Below are 18,974 nucleotides of genomic sequence, written 5' to 3'. Positions count from 1 at the left end.
CCAACTCTAACCAGGCCTACGGGGTCTCTCCAGGAAGGAGGCAGAGTTGTGGGGAGGGCACACAGCAGCTCAGACCCCAGTGCACACAGGGCCATGCTGGGCAGAAGGACTGGCCACCTAATGCCACACTTCCACCAGGCCAGGCAGGTGGCCATTCAGGCTGGACACAGGGACACAGGACCAGCCGTGAGGCCCGCCCCCTAGGCTGCAGACAAGGAGGGCAGTGTCTCCCCTCCGGTGGCCTGTCTGCTGGTCAGGCCAGGGCAGGGGAAGGTCAGGAGGGCCCAGGAAGAGAATTTTCATCCCTGCCCAGTCTTGTCCCTGTCACAGTCCAAGGGGCTCAGGCTGTGTACCCCCCCCATAGTCCCCCCCAACACCAGGGCCTGGGGGTGCCAGAGCCGCCCTGCCCGCCAGGGCGCCGCTGCCTCCCTCCGGATGATGGATGGCGGCCCTCGGGAGGCGGTCACCCTGGCAACCGCACCGTCCCCAAGGCAACTGGGAGGCCCACGTGGGGCCCGCCAAGCATCTCCCGCCCCCAGCCCTGTGCTGGGGGTGTAGAGGCTTCAGGCCCTGGGCTTTGGGGGCTTCTGAGAGAGAGAGTAGGAGGAAGAGTTAACTGTCTCTTCCCACCCCCGGGGCTGGAGGGACAGTCCCATCTTGGGTCCAGAGGCTCCGCCCAGAAAAGGGGCTTCTACCAGGGAAAGTTCTGGACACATCCCTGGCCCAGAGGTAGCCAAGGTCAAGCCAAGATAATGTTCAGCATCATAAATGTGAAAAATAAAACAAGTTAGGACCATAGAACCCTCATGAGACAGCAACAAATAAGAACTCCTTCCCAGGAGCTCCTTGCCTTCCAGGCTTGCCTTAGCCCCATCTAACAGGAGGGAGAGTTAAAGCTGGGGAGGAGGGGGGTCTTTAAATGACATATGCTAAGTGTCCCTCCTACTGATCGTCCCGGGAGGATGGGAGGATGGTTATACTCGTTTTATCTGTGGATCAAGTGAAGCTGCTCAATGGTGGCGACGGGACCTCGGTTGCTATGCGCAGGCTCAGGGGCCTGAGGAGCACAGGGTCTCCCTGAGGTCTGGCAGGGACTGGCATGGGTGGGGGTGGGGAGGCAGTCAGTGGCATGGTTGAAATGCTCACTAGGGCTCAGTGAGGGAGGCAGAGGCCAGATCACAAAAGATCTTACATGCTGGGTGGAGAAGCGCAGGAGGATTCAGGGCTGCGTGGCAGCTGCCCCCACGGGCTGGGACCCCAGTGAGTCACTGGCATCTCTGAGTCTCCCCTGCGCAACGGGCCACGGCGCACTCTGAGCTCCTGGCGAAGGGATTCACCCTTCGCCTGGACGCCCACCCTCAGCGCATGCAGACTCCAGTGCTTGTGTGATTATTTTTATGGCACTTGGAGCAAATTCTGGGCAGAAGCAGCAATGTGGGCGGCTCAGGACAAGGCAAGGGTGTCGGCTGCAAGCGCATGAGATAATCCCGGCCCCAGGAGATGAGCTAATGAGGCCCAAACCCAAGGAGCCCTGAGCCCTAGTACAGGCCCCAGCTTTTTGGGCGTTTATTTTTTAAAGACCCAGAGAGGTTACGCAACCAGCCCAAGGTCACCCAGCGGGCAGGACGGGGTGGGGGGGGGGGGGACGGGAGGTGGGTGGAGGGGATCGCACTAGTTCTTCCAGAGCCTGTGCCTGGGCAGCTCCAGCCAGAATGAGGGGGTCCAGGCCCAGGCAGGCTCAGAGCCCAGAGCCCAGAGCTGGAACATTCCTGTGTTAATTGAAAGGAAACAGCTGACAAAGACCTTGGCCATGGGGGAGGGTGGCAGCAGAGTCACGGGGCTGGGATGTGGGGGTGAGGGAGCCCAGTGGCCCAATGGGCCCCTTCCCCCATTGGACCAGGGCGGGAGATGCGGAGTGGGGGAGTCCTCATTCCACCTGCTGTCTCCCCTGCTCCCCCATGAGGCCTTTGTCTCCCCCGCACCTTCTCGGCTCTAAATTCTCAACCCCCCTGAGAAAACCTCAGCCTCTCAGCCCTCCATTCAAGCCCTCCACAGTTTATCCATCAACTTTCATCAGCTCCCCCTGCCTTCTGCTTTCCCTCCTGCACCTCCCAGCTCAGCTCAAGTGCAGTCCCCTCTTCCAGGAAGCCTTCCTGGATCTCATCCCTTCATCAGGTGACTCACAGGAACACTACTGTCATTAGTGAGGTGAACAGTCCATGAGGCATGAGCTTCCTAGGAGATTCAAGACAGAGAGGCAGCCCCCCACATGGTGGAGACCAAGGTCAGAGCAGGACACAGACCCAGAGGAGCAAACCTGTTGCCTATTAACCTGGGGCAGCAAGGGGGAGGACTGGACCCTGCCCTGGGCTCTGGACAGGAAGGGCAGTGGAGCGTGAATGGAGGCATTGCAGGTAGAGGCCTTCCCCAGGGGACATGTCTCAAGGCTAATCCAGCTGCAGAGACCAGACCCAAAGACCCATGGTCCCTGGCCACCCCTCCCTCTGCTGCAGCCACACTCAGACATTCCAAGTACATTCCCACCCCACAGCCTTTGCACTGGCTGTGTCCTCTGCTTGGTGCACGTTCTCCTTGCACCCACAGGCCTCACTAATTTCTGCAGGCCTCTCCTCAGACATCACCTCCTCATTAAGGCCTTCTGATCTGAGTTTCTGCCCCCAGGACCCCAGGTCAGCTCTCACCCTCATGCAACACGTGGGACCTTTACTTATTTTGTTTCTCACTTCCCCACGAGGACAGTAACTGTCTCTTTTTGTCCCTGCCATGTGCCCCGCACCCAGGACACAGCAAGTACTCAACACAGGTTCACTGGACCAGCAAGTCAATGAGGTCTTCCATTTTTGGCGAAGGCCTTCACCTAAGGGCCCCTCTCCCCTTGTCACATTCTGGCCACCCCCATGGAATGTGACCCCCTGTCTTATGACCACCTCCTTTTTTTTTAAAAGAAACTCTGTCACATTTATCTAAAACACAATCTGGGTTCTCTGCATCCAGCAGAGGACAAGGGACAAGTCCCAACCACCTTGGAAGTGACTGTATGAATTAATATATAAAACGACTCAAATGTCCATCTGTAATGGGTGGATAAACACAGTGTGGTCCATCCAGACCCTGAAATATTACTCAGCCACGAAAAGGAGGGAAGCACCACCACTCGCTACATCGTAGCGAATCCTGAACACACGATGCTCAGTGAGAGAAGCCGGACTCAAAAGGCCACATGGCGGTTCGATCCCCAGTCAGGGCACATGCCTGGGTTGCAGGCCAGTTCCCAGCAGGGGCCAGTTCCCAGCAGGGGTCGCATGAGAAGCAACCATACAGTGATATTTCTTTCCCTCTCTCCTTCCCTTCCCCTCTAAAGATAAATAAATAAAATCTAAAATAAATAAATAAATAAACAAATAAATGAAATTGTAAAGAAAAAAAAAAGGCCACATGGTGTGTGATTCCGTTTATGTGACACGTCCAGGACAGGCACTTCAGAGACAGCAGCTGAGTCAGTGGCTGCCAGGGGCTGGGGGAGGATGATGGGGGTGACTACAGTTGGTGACTGGGCTTGTTTTGGGGGTGATGGAATGTTCTGGAATTAGAGGCAATGGTCGTACAATTATGTGGGTGTACTAAAAACCACTGAATTGTATACTTTAGGTGGGTGGATTGTGTGGTGTATGAGTATCTCAATAAATCTGGTAAAAATACATATATTCCATCATGTGGCAGAAATGCGGACCCTTCTCATTAACAGCTGAGGCAGAGCCAGAGGTGGGGTCCTGCCCTGCTGGTCCTGCCCTGCGACTCTCCATGATCAGAAGGATCTGAACACAAAGCAACCATCACATGCTCGCTCCCTGCAGGCCAAGCCCCTCCCCCTCCCCCCCTGCTCACCCAGGCGGGGCTCCCAGGCGTGGCCGCGTCCCACCACTGCCACTGTCCTTGCAGCAGCTCCTGCTCAGCCTGCCTCCACCATGGTCCTCACCCAGCCTGCCCACCACAGGCCTGGCTTGGGACCCGCCTCTGGCTTTCCAGCCCTATCCAGACTGTCCCAATGATGGGCTGACGGTCGCTGAATTCTTGCTTGAAACCCTTGGGCAGGAGACAGACATCCCAGCCCAATTTCATGATCCTCACATGTAAGACCTGTACGAGGCCTTCCTATGCTGCACAGAGACCCCCCGGCAGCATGGCCAGGGCGCCCTCTAGCCTCCCCGTGCATCCAGGGCCTGGGCTGTCTCTCCCCGACCAGGCCGCCCAGCTGTGTGCACGGCTCTGACAGCACACAGCTCTGAAATCACTTCCATGTCCACCCAGACATTGGGTCCTGCTCCCCTGACCCTGGCACTTGTCTCCGAGCTGCCCCCACAGACCCTGTCCAGGCCGAACCCTGACTTGCTCCTCATTGATCTGGCCCCTCAGCTGCCAGAGCCCCTTCTTGGTGCCGGGCATCTGCTCTCACTTCTCCAGAGCTCAGACACCCCAGAGGGACACTCTAGGCCTATTAAGACCTAGCCCCAAGAGCATAAACCAGAGTGCTCCCTTCTTCCAATGCCTTCCCACCTCTGGGCCTTTGCATGGGCCACGCTTTCTACCAGGTGCTCCCTTCTGCCTGCAGGGTAAACCCTTAAATATCTCTCACAGAAAAGATCCATGATGGAAAAAGGACTGGGAAACCTTCCTCCACACCTCAAAGCAGACCCTCCAGGGGACTCTCCCAGACTTCTGATCCTGCATGGGGCTAGGATGATCAGTAGGGAGCACTCCATTTTTTAAATCCTCATCAGAGGATTTTAGAGAGAGGAAGAGAGAAATATCAATGTGAGAGGGAAACACTGATTGGTTGCCTCCTGTACATGCCCCAGTTGGGGGATGGAACCCACGATCTAAGTATGTTCCTGACCAGGAATCGAGCCTGCAAACCTTTTGGTGCCTGGGACAATGCTCCAACCAACTGAGCCACCTGGCTAGGGCAGCAGGGAGCATTTCTTAAATGAACAGAGGAGACACTTCCTGGGTGGAGGAAGGATGGATGGAAACCGGGTCCCAGACTTGGGAAAGGTGATCTAATGTTTTTGTTTTTTTTTTTCAGAATGTCACTCCATTTCCCAGTATCAAAATCTGAGACCCCTGAGGGTAGGTCTCTCCTGGGGCTGCAGGTGGCCCTTAGAAGCTCCAAGTCCACATAGCTTAGCGCCCACTCCTCTTCCGACTGTGTCCCACCTGGGAAGGTGCCCAGACGGGACTGGGTGGGCTTATATCCCCATTCACCAAATGTGAAAAATGAGGCCCAAGCAAGACAAGTGACACGCCCAGTCTCATAAGGAGTCAGGGCACCGCTGTTTCATGCCCCGCTCTCAAACCAGCAGTCAAAGGGCCTTTGCGGGGGAGGATGCAGGGGCAGATACCCCCAGGGGCAAAGACCACCAGCCAGGTTGGAAAGCTATGCCGGAACACCTAGCAACCCTACAGAGTAGTCCAGAGCCTCTGGAAAACAGGAAGGTACCAAGATTCCCTACCCGCCACACCCCACCCCCGACTCCCCCTGCTGACCCCAACCTCTGACCCTCCACCCACCCCTTTACAGCTGTGTGACCTCAGGCTTGTCATGTCACCACTCTGTGCCTCAGTTTCCCCACCTCACACAGCCACTGTAAGGATCAAGAGAATACACAGGGACCAAGCACTCAGCACAGAGCCTGGTATACAGCAAGTGCTCACTAAGTGATTTATAAGTAAATAAATGATGCCAGCGCTACTCCAACCACCTTCCCATGTTCCTGCCACCAACACTAGTATTATCTGCATGTTCCTTCCCTTCATATCACTTACTGTTTGAATCAACTCCCCCTTGTTTTAGATTAGAAGGACACATTTCATTGTTACCAAGACCGAGAAAATAAGAAGCCACTGCCACAGAGTTAAAACCCTGGGAAACAGACACACTGAAAATGAAAGCGTGTTATTCAATGATCACGATATACTTCTGCCTTTTACCTGGCTGTGCCTCTCATTAAAAAGGGAGATTAGCACCCTGACTGGTTGGGCGATGTCCCACAAAGCAAAAGGTCTCTGGTTCGATTCCCAGTAGACTTGGGGTTGTGGGTTCAGCCCCTGGATGGGGCTCGTAAGATGGATGTTTTGCTCTCACATGGATGTTTCTCTCCCTCTCTTTCTCCCTCACTTCCCCTCTCTTTAAAAATAAATATATAAGCCCATTTTATAAAAAGGGAGATTAGCAAGTGTGAAAGAAACGTCGAGGACCCAGTTAGCACCCAACGGCGACTGCTTGAGGATGTCCAGGCCTGAAGGTGGACTGCCTCCGGGAAGGTCCCGCCCCAGCTCTGCTCTCCTGCCCTTGTCCCAGGGCAGGGCTTGGCCATCTGAGAATGGCTGCTCTGACCTAAAATATCCTTCTTTTACCGGCCAGACCCTGAGGCTCCCAGGGGAGCAGTACCTCAGCCAGCAGGCCTGGCACCCAGCTCCCCCCCGCCCCTGGAGTGTGTCCCTTCTGTCCCCCCGACTCTCAGCCCATCCTTGCAGCATCAGCCATCTCTCCCCCCACCTTGGTGATTATTTACTCGCTATTTTCCAATAAATCCTTAAATTCTTAAGCTAGTGAAAATCTGTCTAACCCTTTAACGAAATTTTGTCACATTCTTAAATTTATTTTTAAAAGAAACTTTCTGGCACCACCCTAAGCCACAACCACCTCCAGTGACTCTGACGGCAAAATCCATGGAAACAGTACGAGGTGAGTGATTTGTTCTAGCGGCTGCGGCCTCTGTGCCTGGGGCCCGCTCTGCCCTCTTGGAAAGGGACCCACCGGGAGCTGGGGCAGGTGTTCCCGATCAGGGCGGCCCCTCCCTGCCATCATCACCCCAAGCCCTGGGGGCGGAGGCTTTCTCTCATGGCTATCTGAGCCCGTACTACCAGGGCCCAGCCCACATCTGTACCCAGCAAAGCCAGTGATTCAATTAATGGGGGGCATGGCACCATATCTGGCCTGTGACCAAGAAGGTGCAGGGCAGGGCACCCTCCTTTTGCCGTGTGACTCTAGGGCATGCTGCTTCTCCTCAGGCCTCAGTGTCCACACTGAGAAGGAAAAGGGTGGTAGGAAAGACAACAATGGGGTCCAACCAAAATAGCCCCTCATTTCTCTGCTCTGAGTGGGCATTTTCCTAGATTTTCACCCCTCATCCCCTGTGGCAGCCCCCTCCCCAGGGTCTGCCGTCAGGAGGCCCAGAGGTACCCCTTCAGCCTAGAGAGCAGAGCAGGTAAACAAGTGGGGGATCCTAGTGCAGACAAGGCTTGGCCCTGGCTCCCCTGAGCCCCTGGCTAGGCTCCCAGGGTGTGTTGGGGTGCAGCTGAGCTTTTGTCTAGGTTTTCAAAAGCAGAGGACACTGGGTGTCGAGTTCAGGGGAGGGCAGGAGGCGGAGGCTCCCACCCAGATGAGGGCGTGGTGGGTCACGGGTGAATCCCTGGAGGAAAGGTGCATGCTTGGAAAACACACCCAGTGGGAAGGGCAAGAGGAGCTGGACTGGCTGGACCTCCAGGTCCGGGCCTCCAGCCCCATGGGAACTGGGCCCAGAGCAGGGAAGCAGACGCCTGCCCCCAGTGCACACATAGTGGGCAGGCTGCTGGAGCCCCAGACACCTGCTTCCCATCCCTGCCCTGGCAAGCACACTCCACAGCCTCTCAGCGCCCACCTGTGGGAATGGAGGTGTGGGGCCACCCTGACGCCAGAAAGGACTCTGCCTGAAATGACCATGCACACTCATTCAGCACCTGCTTGTGCAAGAATCATCTGTTGCCCGGCAGCTCCTCTCCTAAACCCCACAGACCCAGGCCACCCACTCTATTCCAGCCTGGGCCCAGCGGACTCTTGGCTACACCATCTGGGGCCCCCTTTAGGGGACAATTTCCCAGGAAGGGATCTCAGCTCCAAGCTCCCCTGTTGGAAAGCACCTGGACTTCACACATCCCAGACAGGAAGCCTGAAGAGAAGGCCCCTCCCTCCAGCGGTAACTCGGGACAACATCTGGCAGCCCACCCGGCCTTAGCAGGGTCTCTGGACAGCACTTGAGGCCCTTGGGGACGGCTGCCAGAAGGAGGGAGGACTAGCCCGTGGGCGCGTCCAGGGCACAGGGAGCAGCGAGCTCAGGATGGAGGGTGAGGGGGTGAGGTAGGGGGTGAGGTGGGGGGTGGCGAATGACCTCAAGGCCTGACGGTGCAATGGGGAGGGGCTGCTCCATCACCCCAGGGAGCCCACTCCGGAGTCCACAGGTGGCCCAGGCTAACCCAGGGGGCGCCAACAAGACGCAGGCGGGGTGCAGACAGAGACACGCGCCACCCCCTCCCAGTGTCCCGGGCTGCCCCCAGCCGCTGCCTCCCGAGTCCCTCTGAGACGGTGGGCCGCTTGGGTAGGATAGGGGGAGGCCTCAGGGCGGGCGCTGCCCAGCCCAAGTCCTTCCGAGATGATCTGGGAGTCCCAGAAGCCCTCAACACCTCCCTCTCCGCGAGGGGCCGCAAGGCTCCGGACGGGGTGGGGTGGAAACCTCACTCCTTGCTCGGTCCCCCCACCCACCCGAGCTCCTCATCCCCGACCGAGAGCGCCTACTCACTCCATTTCCCCAGCGGAGGTCCGAGTGGGTCCGTGATGCTGAGAGGGGCGAACGCGGGTGGGTACGCAGGGGCGGGGAGGGAGGGTGGGGGTGGGGGGGCTGGCTAAGGCCTAGAGACCCGGGATGCGCGGCGCGGGGGCGTAGGCACCGGCTCGGGCATCGCCCCGCGCGCGGCTGTTTATTGTCCGGGCGGCGGCGGGCGCGGGGGGTGGGCTGAGTGCGCGCGTCGCCGCCGCCGCCAAAGCGTTTCTCTGTCTCTCCCCTCCCGCTCGGTCCCCTCCCACCTCCCAGCGCAGCGGTTCGCGCTGCGCCTCCTGCCGGCCGCAGCGGCTGCCGCAGCGTCCCCATCCCCGCGCGCGGCCCTTGCCGGCAACCTCCGCTAAGTCCTAGGCCTGGCCTGTAACCTTGGAGCCGTGCCCGGTTCCCCGCCCTGAGTCATTCATCCCAGGTCCGAGAGGCCTGATGCTGGCGGCCAGGGTTGGTCTGCGCACTGGCCCTAGCAGTGACCTCCCAAAATCCGCCCCCCTCTCTGGTTCCTGGTCTGGAGGGTAAGCGGGTGGAGGGCCGGTGAGGCGACAGGGACGAGGGACGATGGGACCCCAGGGGAGGTCCGGGAGGCCGCTCCGAGGAGCCGACTTCGCTGCAGCCTGGAGGTCTGAAAGAGAGCGTTCGGGTGGAGGGCACTGCAAGTGCCAAGGCGCGGCAGTGGGACCCAGCCAGGCCCGTTTGAAGAGAAATGATAATACAGCAATTCCTGACGTTTCTGGGCACTTGCTGGGTGCTGGTCCTGGTCCTAGAGCCGGAGGTAGTTTAATGATTTCAATCTGTCTCAGCTCCCACAGCACACACTGCAGGCCCCTGTGGCCAGAGTGAGTGAGGTGGGTAGAGGAGGGTAGAGGAGAGCTCAGGCTTGTCCTGAGGGCACTGGGGAGCCAAGGAAGAGTTTAGAGCAGGAGAGGGACCAACCTAGTTTATTTATTTATTTTTAAAGAAATATATATATATATATTATTTATTTATTTACTTTTAGAGGGAGGGGAAGGGTGGGGAGAAAGAGAGGGAGAGAAGCATCCACCAGTTGCCTCTCACTAACCCCCAACTGGAGACCTGGCAGCATCCCAGGCATGTGCCCGCAACCTGGGAATCAACCGAGGACCCTTTGGTTCACAGGCCGGCATGCAATCCGCTGAGCCACACCAGCCAAGGCCAATTTATTTTCGTTAAGGACCCCTTGGCTGACAGGAGGGAAGTGGATTAACAATGATAAAGCAGAAAGGCTTGGAGGCCTGAAAGAGGCGGGACTGGGCTCTCCAAAACACGCCGCTGAGGCTGGATAAGGTGGAGGGGCAGGTGGATTGTGTGTGGATCTTGAAGGAAGAACCGATGGGAGGTGGGATGACAGGCCTTGGGGTCCCCCCATTTGCAGATTGAACCACTGGAAAGACATACAGATGTGAGTGGGATTGAGGGGACAACAAAGGGTGACACTGAGCAGGCAGCTGGTCACCCGAGTTGAAGTTTACAGTGAGGCCTGGCCTACTCTAGGGGAAGTCCCGATAAGCTCATGTGGGGATCAGGCTCAGGCAGAAGACAGGCACCCAGTTCCCCTGCCTGCCCCTCGATTTCTCTCAGTCTATCTCGAGTGCTTCGTGCTGCGTGTGTCGTCATGTGGATCCCATGGACCAGGAGTCAGGCAGGACCTGTCACTGCCAACATGTAGACTGTGGCCCTACCTTCCCACGTTTTTGTAAGAATAGTGGTCCCCTGGCCCCAAACGCATTTACTGGGATCTGGCTGGGGGGAGGGGCAGGACAGGGAGAGTCTTCTAAATGCCTTTATTTTCTTGTAAGTAAAATCATTCTACTGAGCATGTGCTTAATAAATGTGTGTGTGTGTGTGTGTGTGCAAAGGAAAATAACTTTGGATGTGTTCTCAGGAAAGATGCATCAGGATCCACCCCAAAGGGGCAGGGACACTGCTACCTCTTTCTTTATAGGCCTTTTCATTTCCCCTTTTTTCAGTGAATGTGCATTCATTTGGCATGCAAACAATGAGAAAAATTAGCAGATTTAGAAAAGAAAAGAGAACCCAAGAAACATCAGGGGCCCTGAACTTGAGTTCCAGCTCAGAGCCACGTGTGCTGTGTGACCCTGGGTCTGTTTCTTAACCTGTCTGAGCCTCACCTCCTCATCTCCAAGGGCAGCTGGAAGAGGTAACAGAGTGAATACCCAGGAAAGGTTTGGGACAGGGCCCAGCACACAGGAGCTCAGGGTGTGACAAACTCTTTCTGTAAAGGGCCAGATAGTAAATATTTTCAGCATTGCAGCCCTTGGTCTTCCATTGCAACATGAAAGCAGCCAGGGGCAATATGTACACATATGGCTGAGCAAAAGGGAGCTGTGTCCGCTCAGTCCAAAAAGATTTATTGAGCACCTACTGTGTACCTGGCGGTGTTAGGTGCCAGGGATGCAGAAGCCTTGTGCTCGGAGAAATGACATTTTTGTCTACTAAGTGAATGATTCAAGGTTTGAGGGATGCTGGGTGCATTTTGTTCAAAAATAGGAGTAAGAGTGCTCACTTCTGCAGCACATATACTAAAATTGGAATGACACAGAGAAGATCAGCATGGCTCCTGTGAGAGGATGACATGCAAATTCATGAAGCGTTAAAAAAAAAAAGAAAATAGGAGGAAGAGGAGGAGTGTATATCAACTGCTGGGACCACCCCCCCTTCCCACAAACCGTTCTCCAGTGTCGCTAGCCCAACCTTCCTGGGCTCCCATCTCAGACCAAAAGCCAAATTCCTTGAAGTTCTCAAGTGGCTGCCTGGGGACTCCAGGTCCCCAACATCCACACCCCAGACGCAGGCATGCATGTAGTCACTTGCAGGGGATTGGCCGGAGGTGGGCAACATCTGAGCTGGGGAAGTGAGGCCAGGCCCAGAAAGGGGGGGGAGAGGCATCCCTGGTGGGAGGGGCAGACCTCAAAAAGGCATGGAGGCAACCAGTAGATGTTTTTCTCACGCATCAATGTGTCTCTTCCTCTTTCTCCCTGACCTTCTCTCTAAAAAATAAATAAAATCTTAAAAAAGAAAAGGCACGGCGGGGGAACTAGACAGGTTATGTCGTGAACTAAAGCAGTGGTCTGGGGTAGACCTTGCACCCTTTCACCCTCCAGAGAGGCGTCCACCTCACCCACTCCCTCCTCTTCTCCGCTCAGGGTGCTGTAGCTCCTATCCGTGTGGGGCCCCGCCGCCTCCCTAGACCACTTGCAACCGCGGTTTCTATGATGACTCCCCTTTCTCTTTCACTTCCTTGGCCTCCTCTGCCTATCTAGAATGTCACCATCCCCAGCACCCCTGCCCCTGCCCTGAGCACACCTCACAGCTGTGGCTGCCCCAAGACATCCTCTGGGGCCCTTGGACTCCAGGGGAGTGGACCCCAAAAGCCCACTCCTCTTCTGTCTCCGAGTCAGAGACCCCTTTACCTCCCCCCAGCCCTGACTCCAGCCCATGCCTTGTGTCTCCCATTCCAAAGGGGCCAAGAAAGGTTAAACTGGACATGAAAGGGACTGTATCGCAGAAGGAAGGGGCTCTGGAGCTTCCCCTCCCCCAGCTTCATAACTCCAAACCTCAGGCCCAGACCAGGTGGGGCCCTTCACAGAGCAGCATGCCAGAGCCCTGACCCCTGCTCTCCTCCTGGTCTGCTCCATGGCCCTGGGAGCCCTGGACTTAACAGGCAAGGGGGATGGGGACCCGATGGGGCTACCCAGTTCTGGCCAGTGCAGCACTGGTCCATCTGCAGATCAGCAGAATGTAAATTCACTTCCCAGGGAGACTGTGTCTCTGCATATGAGAGTTCTCAGAAAAGGAATTAATATGACCATGAGTTAATCTCCTCAATATACAAAGAGTTCCAACAAATCAATAAAGAAAGTGTTTAGTAAGCGGAGCTATCATTATCATCATCATCATCAACACCGTTGTTGTTGAGTCTCCTCTGACTGAGAAAACCACCCAATCCTCCATGAAAAGATCCGTCAAGGACTATAGTCCAGGAGTTCTGGGTTCGAGACCCTCTTCCATGTAGCCCCATCTTCAACCCAGTTTTGGGTTGGACAATACTGGCCCTTACTCAGGGCTTCTGGGAGCTGGTTAGTTGGGGCTATAAAGGACAGTTGCCTGTTTCATAACTGCTTATCAGATGGGAAGGACGTGGGCCCACCTGTGGGTGAAACTGGCCCCTTAGAGACGGTAGCTGTCCTGGGGCTACAACCCTGGTCCCCTCCCGCCCTCTCTGTGCAGCCTTGGCCAAGGCACTTAACCTCTCTCTGCCTCAGGTTCCCCACCAGTGACGTGAGGATAGAAATAATACATCCTTGGGTCATTCCAGGATTAAATGATTTCCACATATCTGAAGCTTCAGTTGATATTTATATATTTTTAAATCGCTCAAGGATATGGTGTTTTTTAAATTGATTTTTAGAGAGAGAAGAAGGGAAAGGGGCAGAGGGGATATCTATGTGGATAGAAACATCAATTGGCTGCCTCCTGCACGTACCCTGATCAAACCCAAAACCTCAGTATATGCCCTGACCAGGAATCAAACCCACCAACTTTTTGTGAATGGGACGACACTTCCAACTGAGCCACACATCCACGGTGTCAGCTGATATTTATGTCAACCCCCCAAGGGTGTGTGGCTGGAAGAACTGACCAAGATGCTGGGTAAATTGGGGGACAGAGAAGGTAAGTGACCCCTGGGGGCACAGGGACTGGCAGAGGCAGGGTTTGCCTGGGCAGGCAGCCCCCTGCTCCCCTCCACTGCCCTGTTTCCTCCCCTGTAATTAGGATCAACAACCTCAAGGCGGTTGAATCATCGGTGTCCCAGAACCACCAGTTCAGATCTGGTCGTTGCTGATGGGGCCTGGCAGGGCCTCCAACCACAGACCACAGCTGGGTTCCCCCTTTCCGGGCCGTTGAATGAGGGTAAGGGCCTCAGTCCTCAAAGCTCTCGAGGGAGACTCCAGCCATGGGCCCTGGGGTGACGGGCTGGGACCACCTGTTGCTGACCGTGGCTACTGCCCTGATGCTGTCCATGAGGCTTCCAGGTGAGGACCCCGGGGGCCCCTGTGCAGGGGGCCCCGCCCACGAACTCTCCAGGTGCCCCAAGGCTACAACTTGATGCAGCTACACAGCCCCAGCTGGTCACCCTCTGGGGCCTCGGCAGGGCGTGGGGCAGGATGCCCAGCTGGGGTCTGGACAGGCCGGAGCCCAGGTTTTCTGGCTTTCGGTCCTCCTCCCAGCACACCGGAGGGCCTTCTATGGTTCCTCGTCACTCTAGTCCTTCTGCATCTCTTTCCAGCTCTGTCTCTGCCCATTTCTGGCTCTTTCTCCCCCAAGTCAACCCCCATCCCATCCAGTGCCTGAGTTGCCCCCATTAGTCCCTTTTCCTGCCATACCCCACATGCTCCCCCTTTCCTCTGCAGGCTCCTGGGGGGCCAGGATCATTGGGGGCCGAGAGGTGATCCCACACTCCCGTCCCTACATGGCATCGGTGAGCTTCAATGGCCAGCATCACTGCGGGGGCTTCCTGCTCCGCGCCCGATGGGTGGTCTCAGCGGCCCACTGCTTCAGCAACATGTGAGCCCACCCTGGGACCCCTCCCCCTGCCTGTTGCCACTTGGGGTCCCAGATGCTCTGGATGCAGGGTGGGGGGTGGTGGCGTGAGGGGTCCCCAGTGTGGGCATTGCTACATTCCAGGCAGGGGCAGAATTCAAATGGCCAGATCCCACCCCTCCCCTTCAGGACTCTTGAAGGAGGAGGCCGATCAGTGGGGTTAGCTTTATGGGACAACAAGGCGGGGGGGGGGGGTGGAGTCCACAAGTGGAGTACTGAAGGAGCTTTCATCGCTGTGCTTGTTCTAAGTATATGTTTTTAGGAGTTTATTTATTTATTTTTAGAGAAAGGGGAAGAGAGGGAGAGAGAGGGAGAAAAACATTGATGTGCCAGAGAAACATCCTTTGGCTGCCTCTCACACGCCCCGACCTGGGACCTGGCCCGCAGCATGGGCATGCGCCCTGACGGGGAACTGAACCAGTGGCCTTTCAGTTTGTGGTATATTGCTCATCCCACTGAGTCATACCAGTCAGGGCAAAGTATACTTTTATAATAATCATTAACCATATTAAGATTATTGGAAGAAGAAAATTTTCTCCACTTTTCTAGGTTCTTCCAGATGGTCTAATAGTTAAATCTACATGAGACAGATTAACAAGAGAAAATAACCACATTTAATATATATGTACACATGGGAGCCCCACTCCCATGAGGGGGTCACAGGCCCCACACCCATGAGAGGTTCAGGAACAGAAAGGAGGGATGAGTTACATTCGTCACCTGAGCTAGTGATGATGCCAGGTGCCTGAAGCATCAGCGGGAGAAGGGTCTTCAAGCCTTATGAAGAGTGGGTGCCCAGGAGAGGGCTGCCCTGCTCTCTAGATGGACCACAAAAGTTACCTTTGGCGATAACTCTCACGATGGATGAGGCTCCCATTTAGACCCATGCAGGTGATTAAGTGAGAGGTAGCATTTTCTTGGGAGTCTGCAAGGCCTTCAGTTCAAAATAATCCACATGCCAAGGGGATACATCTTGGGGAGGCCTGTTCTGAACCCCTGCAGAGGTAATAATATAATTGAGATGGGAATTATAATAAATATTCTATTCATTCTAAGTATAGTTTGTAATAGTTATTAGAATTCATATTGCAACAATTAGAGTTAATGCTGTAATTGCGGTGGGAACGATAACAAACATCATTATCGCAGGGCTGGCATCCGGATTAAACAGACTGCTGTGCACTGGCTTTGCAGATGGAGCTGCCAAAGCCCGTGACCGGCAGCCCTCTCCCAGTGTCGCTCACTCCACCCCTCCCTCCCGCAGAGACCTCCGAACGGTTCTGGTGGTGCTGGGGGCCCACGCCCTTCGCACCTCAGAGCCCACTCAGCAGGTGTTTGGCATCTCGGCTGTCATCGGGCACCCTGACTTCCACCCCACAACCCACGCCAATGACATCTGTCTGCTGCAGGTGAGCTTCGTGGTAGAGTGGGGGGACACACTGGACGTAGGTCTGGCCTGTCCCGGCCACCCCTCTGATATGTTTTAGAAGTAGCTGAAGGATCCCGAAACACCTGAGTCAGGTGAAGTCTTTGCTCAAATGCCGCCTTCGCAGGAGGCGTCCCTGGAGGACCACCCCGTCCTGCGCCTGGTCCCGTCCTGTGCCCTGGTCCCGTCCTGCGCCCTGGTCCCATCCAGCCCTCCCTTCTCTCTGTTCCCGCTCTTTGGTCCGGCGTGGCTGTCATCTGCTCGCAGCAGCTGCACATTCGCTGCTTCACCATTCCTCACTGTTTCCTCTCGACCTGAGGGCAGGAATTTTTACCTCGTTTGTGATCATTTGTGGCACATAGCTGGCACTCAATGTCCAGGCTAAAAGGGGGACACGTGAGGGGCCAGGGCCATGAAAAACTCTGCCACTCGGCCCTGCTTGGGGCTTTCTAGCCAGGGGGTGGCTCTTCCCAGAAACATGAGTTTCCCTCTGCCCTGCTATGAGGGGTGCCCTTTCAGACCACCCCTTCCTGCAGCTCCCACCCAGGCACCCCAAATTCAACTCCAGTCATCCCCAAGGCCTCAGTTTTAAAGGGAGAATGTCCCAAACTTGCTCTCCAAATGTGGTAAAAAATGAAAGTGGAGAGATACTCAACACGCCTGAATAGGTCCCTGGGAACAGTAGGGCCAGGGAGCAGAAAGGTCTGGAACTTGCTGCTCTGACTTACCCATCATCCCATTGTGTGGGTGGGGACACTGAGGTTGGGGGTGGTCAGGATTGTGCCCAAGGCCAGGGAATACCAAAACCAGGGGTCCGAGTCATTCATTCCATAACTGTTGACTGAGTGCCAGCTGTGTGCCAGTCAGCAGGGACACAGCCATAAGCGAACCCTAGGACTGATCCTCTTAGAGCTGCCAGTCTAAGAGGGTGGCAGCTGGGTAAACTGGCTTTGACCAGGGCACATGGGGGCCCAGAGGAAGTGCCTGCCCTTGCCCGGGAATCTTGGAAGGCTCCCTGGAGGAGATAATATCTAAGTTGAAACTTGAAAGCTAGATAGGAAAGGTGGTCCAGGTGGGGGGTACAGCGTGAGCAAAAGTGTGGAGCTGGGCCCAGGGCATGGCATTGAATTCATTCTGGCTGGAGGGGAGGGCTGAATGGGGGCAGAGGAGAAGAGGTTCTATCTTGAGGGCAATGGGGAGCCATGGGAGGGCTTAGAGCAGGGAAAGAGATGATAATTAGAAAGACCCTTTGGGCAGCTGAGGAGGTGAGGGGAAGCCACAGTCCTGGGCCGAGTGGGTTAGGCCTGATGGCAAAAGCAGCAGACCTGCCAACAGCTGTTGCTTTCTCTGTATAAGGCCAGGAGATCAGGTGTCACAGATGGGTAAACTGAGGCAGGAGCAGCGGTGACAGTTTAGGTGGTCCAAAACTCAGTGTTCTCTCCGCAGCTGAACAGCTCTGCCATCCTGGGTCCTGCAGTGGGACTGCTGGAGCTGCCTAAAAGAGATGCCAGGCCACTCAAGGCCGGGGCGTGGTGCCGGGTGGCTGGCTGGGGCTCTGTGTCCAACTTTGAAGAGCTGCCACCTGGGCTGATGGAAGCCAAGGTCCGCGTGCTAGACTTGGACATCTGCAACAGCTCCTGGAGTGGCCACCTGAGCCCTGCTATGGTCTGCACTCACAGTGGGGACCGACGGCGACGAGGCTTCTGCTCAGTAAGATACTCATTCTCCGTCCCTCCCACTGACCACATGGGAAACCAAGGCCCACAGAGAATGGTCAGAGCTGGGCAGAGACTTGGGAACTCAATCCCAACTTACCTTTTCGCAGATGGGCCTCACCTGGGGCCCAGGGTCACAGGGCTCCCATGTATGGCAGGTTGTGCAGCGCACAGCTACATCTTTGTGTGTTTGTAAGCAGTGGCCAGTAGGGGGCAGTAGCAGATCTCAAGGAAGGAGCTCCTGCTCCTAATGCCCTGTTTGGACAAATGGCAACCTTAGCTCTTTCTGGAGCCCAACTGGTCAAAATCCAGACTATGCCACTTTCCAGATGTATGGCCTTGGGAAAGTCACTTCACTTCTCTGGACCTCACTCCGTCTTTCTCCATGTATAGAACTGCCACCTCATAGGGGCAGAGCTACCAGTAATTCCAGATAACAATTTCGGTGAGACCAGGAGGGGAGGGGGCAGGAATTTTAGGGTGAGTATTAAGGAAGGCTTCTCTGAGGATAGCACCTTTGAGCTGAGTCATAAAGGAACCTTAAGATCTAAGGGAGGGCATGCCGGGTAGAGAGACAATCATAGGCTTGCCTTGCACAGCCAAGCAGGTCTATACTGCACAAACAGCTGCAGACTTCTCTGTTTATACAAGCAGTGTCCAGCAGGGGGCAGTAACAAGCAAAAGTTTGCAGGGGTGTCCAACCAACCTTTTGGTGTCTCTAGGCCACACTGGAAGAAGAGCTGTCTTGGGCTACACATTAAATACAAGATGACATATAATCACAAAAATTCTCATAATGTTTTTGAGTAAATTTACAATTTTGTGTTGGGACACATTCATAGCCATCCTGAGCTGCATGAGGCCCGTGGGCGACAGGCTGGACTCCTCTGGAGGAGGCTGGATGGAGCTTGGCTTGCTCCAGGAACAGCCAGGAAGGCTGGTGAATGAGGGAGAGAAGGGCAAACAGGTGGATGGGATCTACAGGGTCTTGAAAGCTGAGGTGAGGGGTGTAGCCTCTGCTGTAAGGGCACTAGGTGTCATGGAAAGGGTCCTGGTGGGCTTTACCTGAAGAAGCCCCTTCAGGCAAAGTGAGGCTGAGAACCCCTGGCCTCGTTTTTCCCTTCATTCCAGGCAGACTCTGGGGGGCCCCTGGTGTGCAGGAACCGGGCCCACGGCCTCGTTTCCTTCTCCGGCGTCTGGTGTGGCGACCCCAAGACTCCAGATGTGTACACACAGGTGTCCACTTTCGTGCCCTGGATCTGGGACGTGGTTCGGCGACACCTGCATGACCCTCAGCCCAGCCCCCCACCCAGGACCACTGGGGCCCCCACGGGGGCTGCCCAAACCACAGCAGCACTGGGTACACAAATGAGATGACACCCAGTGCAAACAGCTCCAGCCTGGGAAACTCCGTGGCTGGGGGAGGGGGTCCATGGGGCCCCAAACCCAGGAAGCTTTGGTTGGGGTGTGGGCATCAGTTACAAACAAAAAGGGCAAAATTAACTGAATAAATGTTAACTA

General features: G+C 55.7%; 2 protein-coding genes and 1 non-coding gene across 13 annotated transcripts in view; 2 read left to right on the top strand and 1 right to left on the bottom strand.

Annotated features, from left to right (window-relative positions):
* The window catches only part of PALM (paralemmin), a 23,975-nt gene extending 15,073 nt beyond the window's left edge, over positions 1-8,902 (bottom strand). Inside the window, exon 1 of one of the 2 annotated variants that reach the window (XM_037139056.2) lies at positions 8,637-8,902. In XM_037139056.2, coding sequence (XP_036994951.1) covers positions 8,637-8,641 — 5 coding nt within the window. In that variant the 5' untranslated portion in view covers positions 8,642-8,902. The remainder of the gene's footprint in view (positions 1-8,636) is intronic. The other variant, XM_037139058.2, reaches the window with a different exon arrangement.
* Positions 6,736-18,974, top strand: PRSS57 (serine protease 57). 10 transcript variants are annotated; one of them, XM_037139060.2, is made up of 7 exons: positions 7,943-8,184; positions 13,234-13,382; positions 13,485-13,622; positions 14,123-14,276; positions 15,577-15,721; positions 17,185-17,448; positions 18,585-18,974. In XM_037139060.2, the coding sequence occupies exons 2-7, from the start codon at positions 13,355-13,357 to the stop codon at positions 18,828-18,830; spliced, it is 975 nt and encodes a 324-aa protein (XP_036994955.2). In that variant the 5' UTR covers positions 7,943-8,184; positions 13,234-13,354; the 3' UTR covers positions 18,831-18,974. The 10 variants fall into 10 exon arrangements, with proteins under 10 accessions (XP_036994956.2, XP_036994955.2, XP_053514389.1 ...); XM_053658414.1 differs by having other exon boundaries at positions 13,120-13,382; XM_053658416.1 differs by having other exon boundaries at positions 7,948-8,036.
* On the top strand, positions 11,207-11,313 carry LOC119044638 (U6 spliceosomal RNA). Its single transcript, XR_005081649.2, has one exon. It is a non-coding gene; the product is annotated as a U6 spliceosomal RNA (small nuclear RNA).

The sequence above is a fragment of the Artibeus jamaicensis genome, unplaced genomic scaffold (assembly GCF_021234435.1).
Source record: "Artibeus jamaicensis isolate MK-2021 breed Jamaican fruit bat unplaced genomic scaffold, CSHL_Jam_final scaffold_537, whole genome shotgun sequence".
Taxonomy (NCBI): domain Eukaryota; kingdom Metazoa; phylum Chordata; class Mammalia; order Chiroptera; family Phyllostomidae; genus Artibeus; species Artibeus jamaicensis.
Note: the sequence above shows the minus strand (reverse complement) of the source record. Positions and strands in the feature narration are given on the sequence as shown.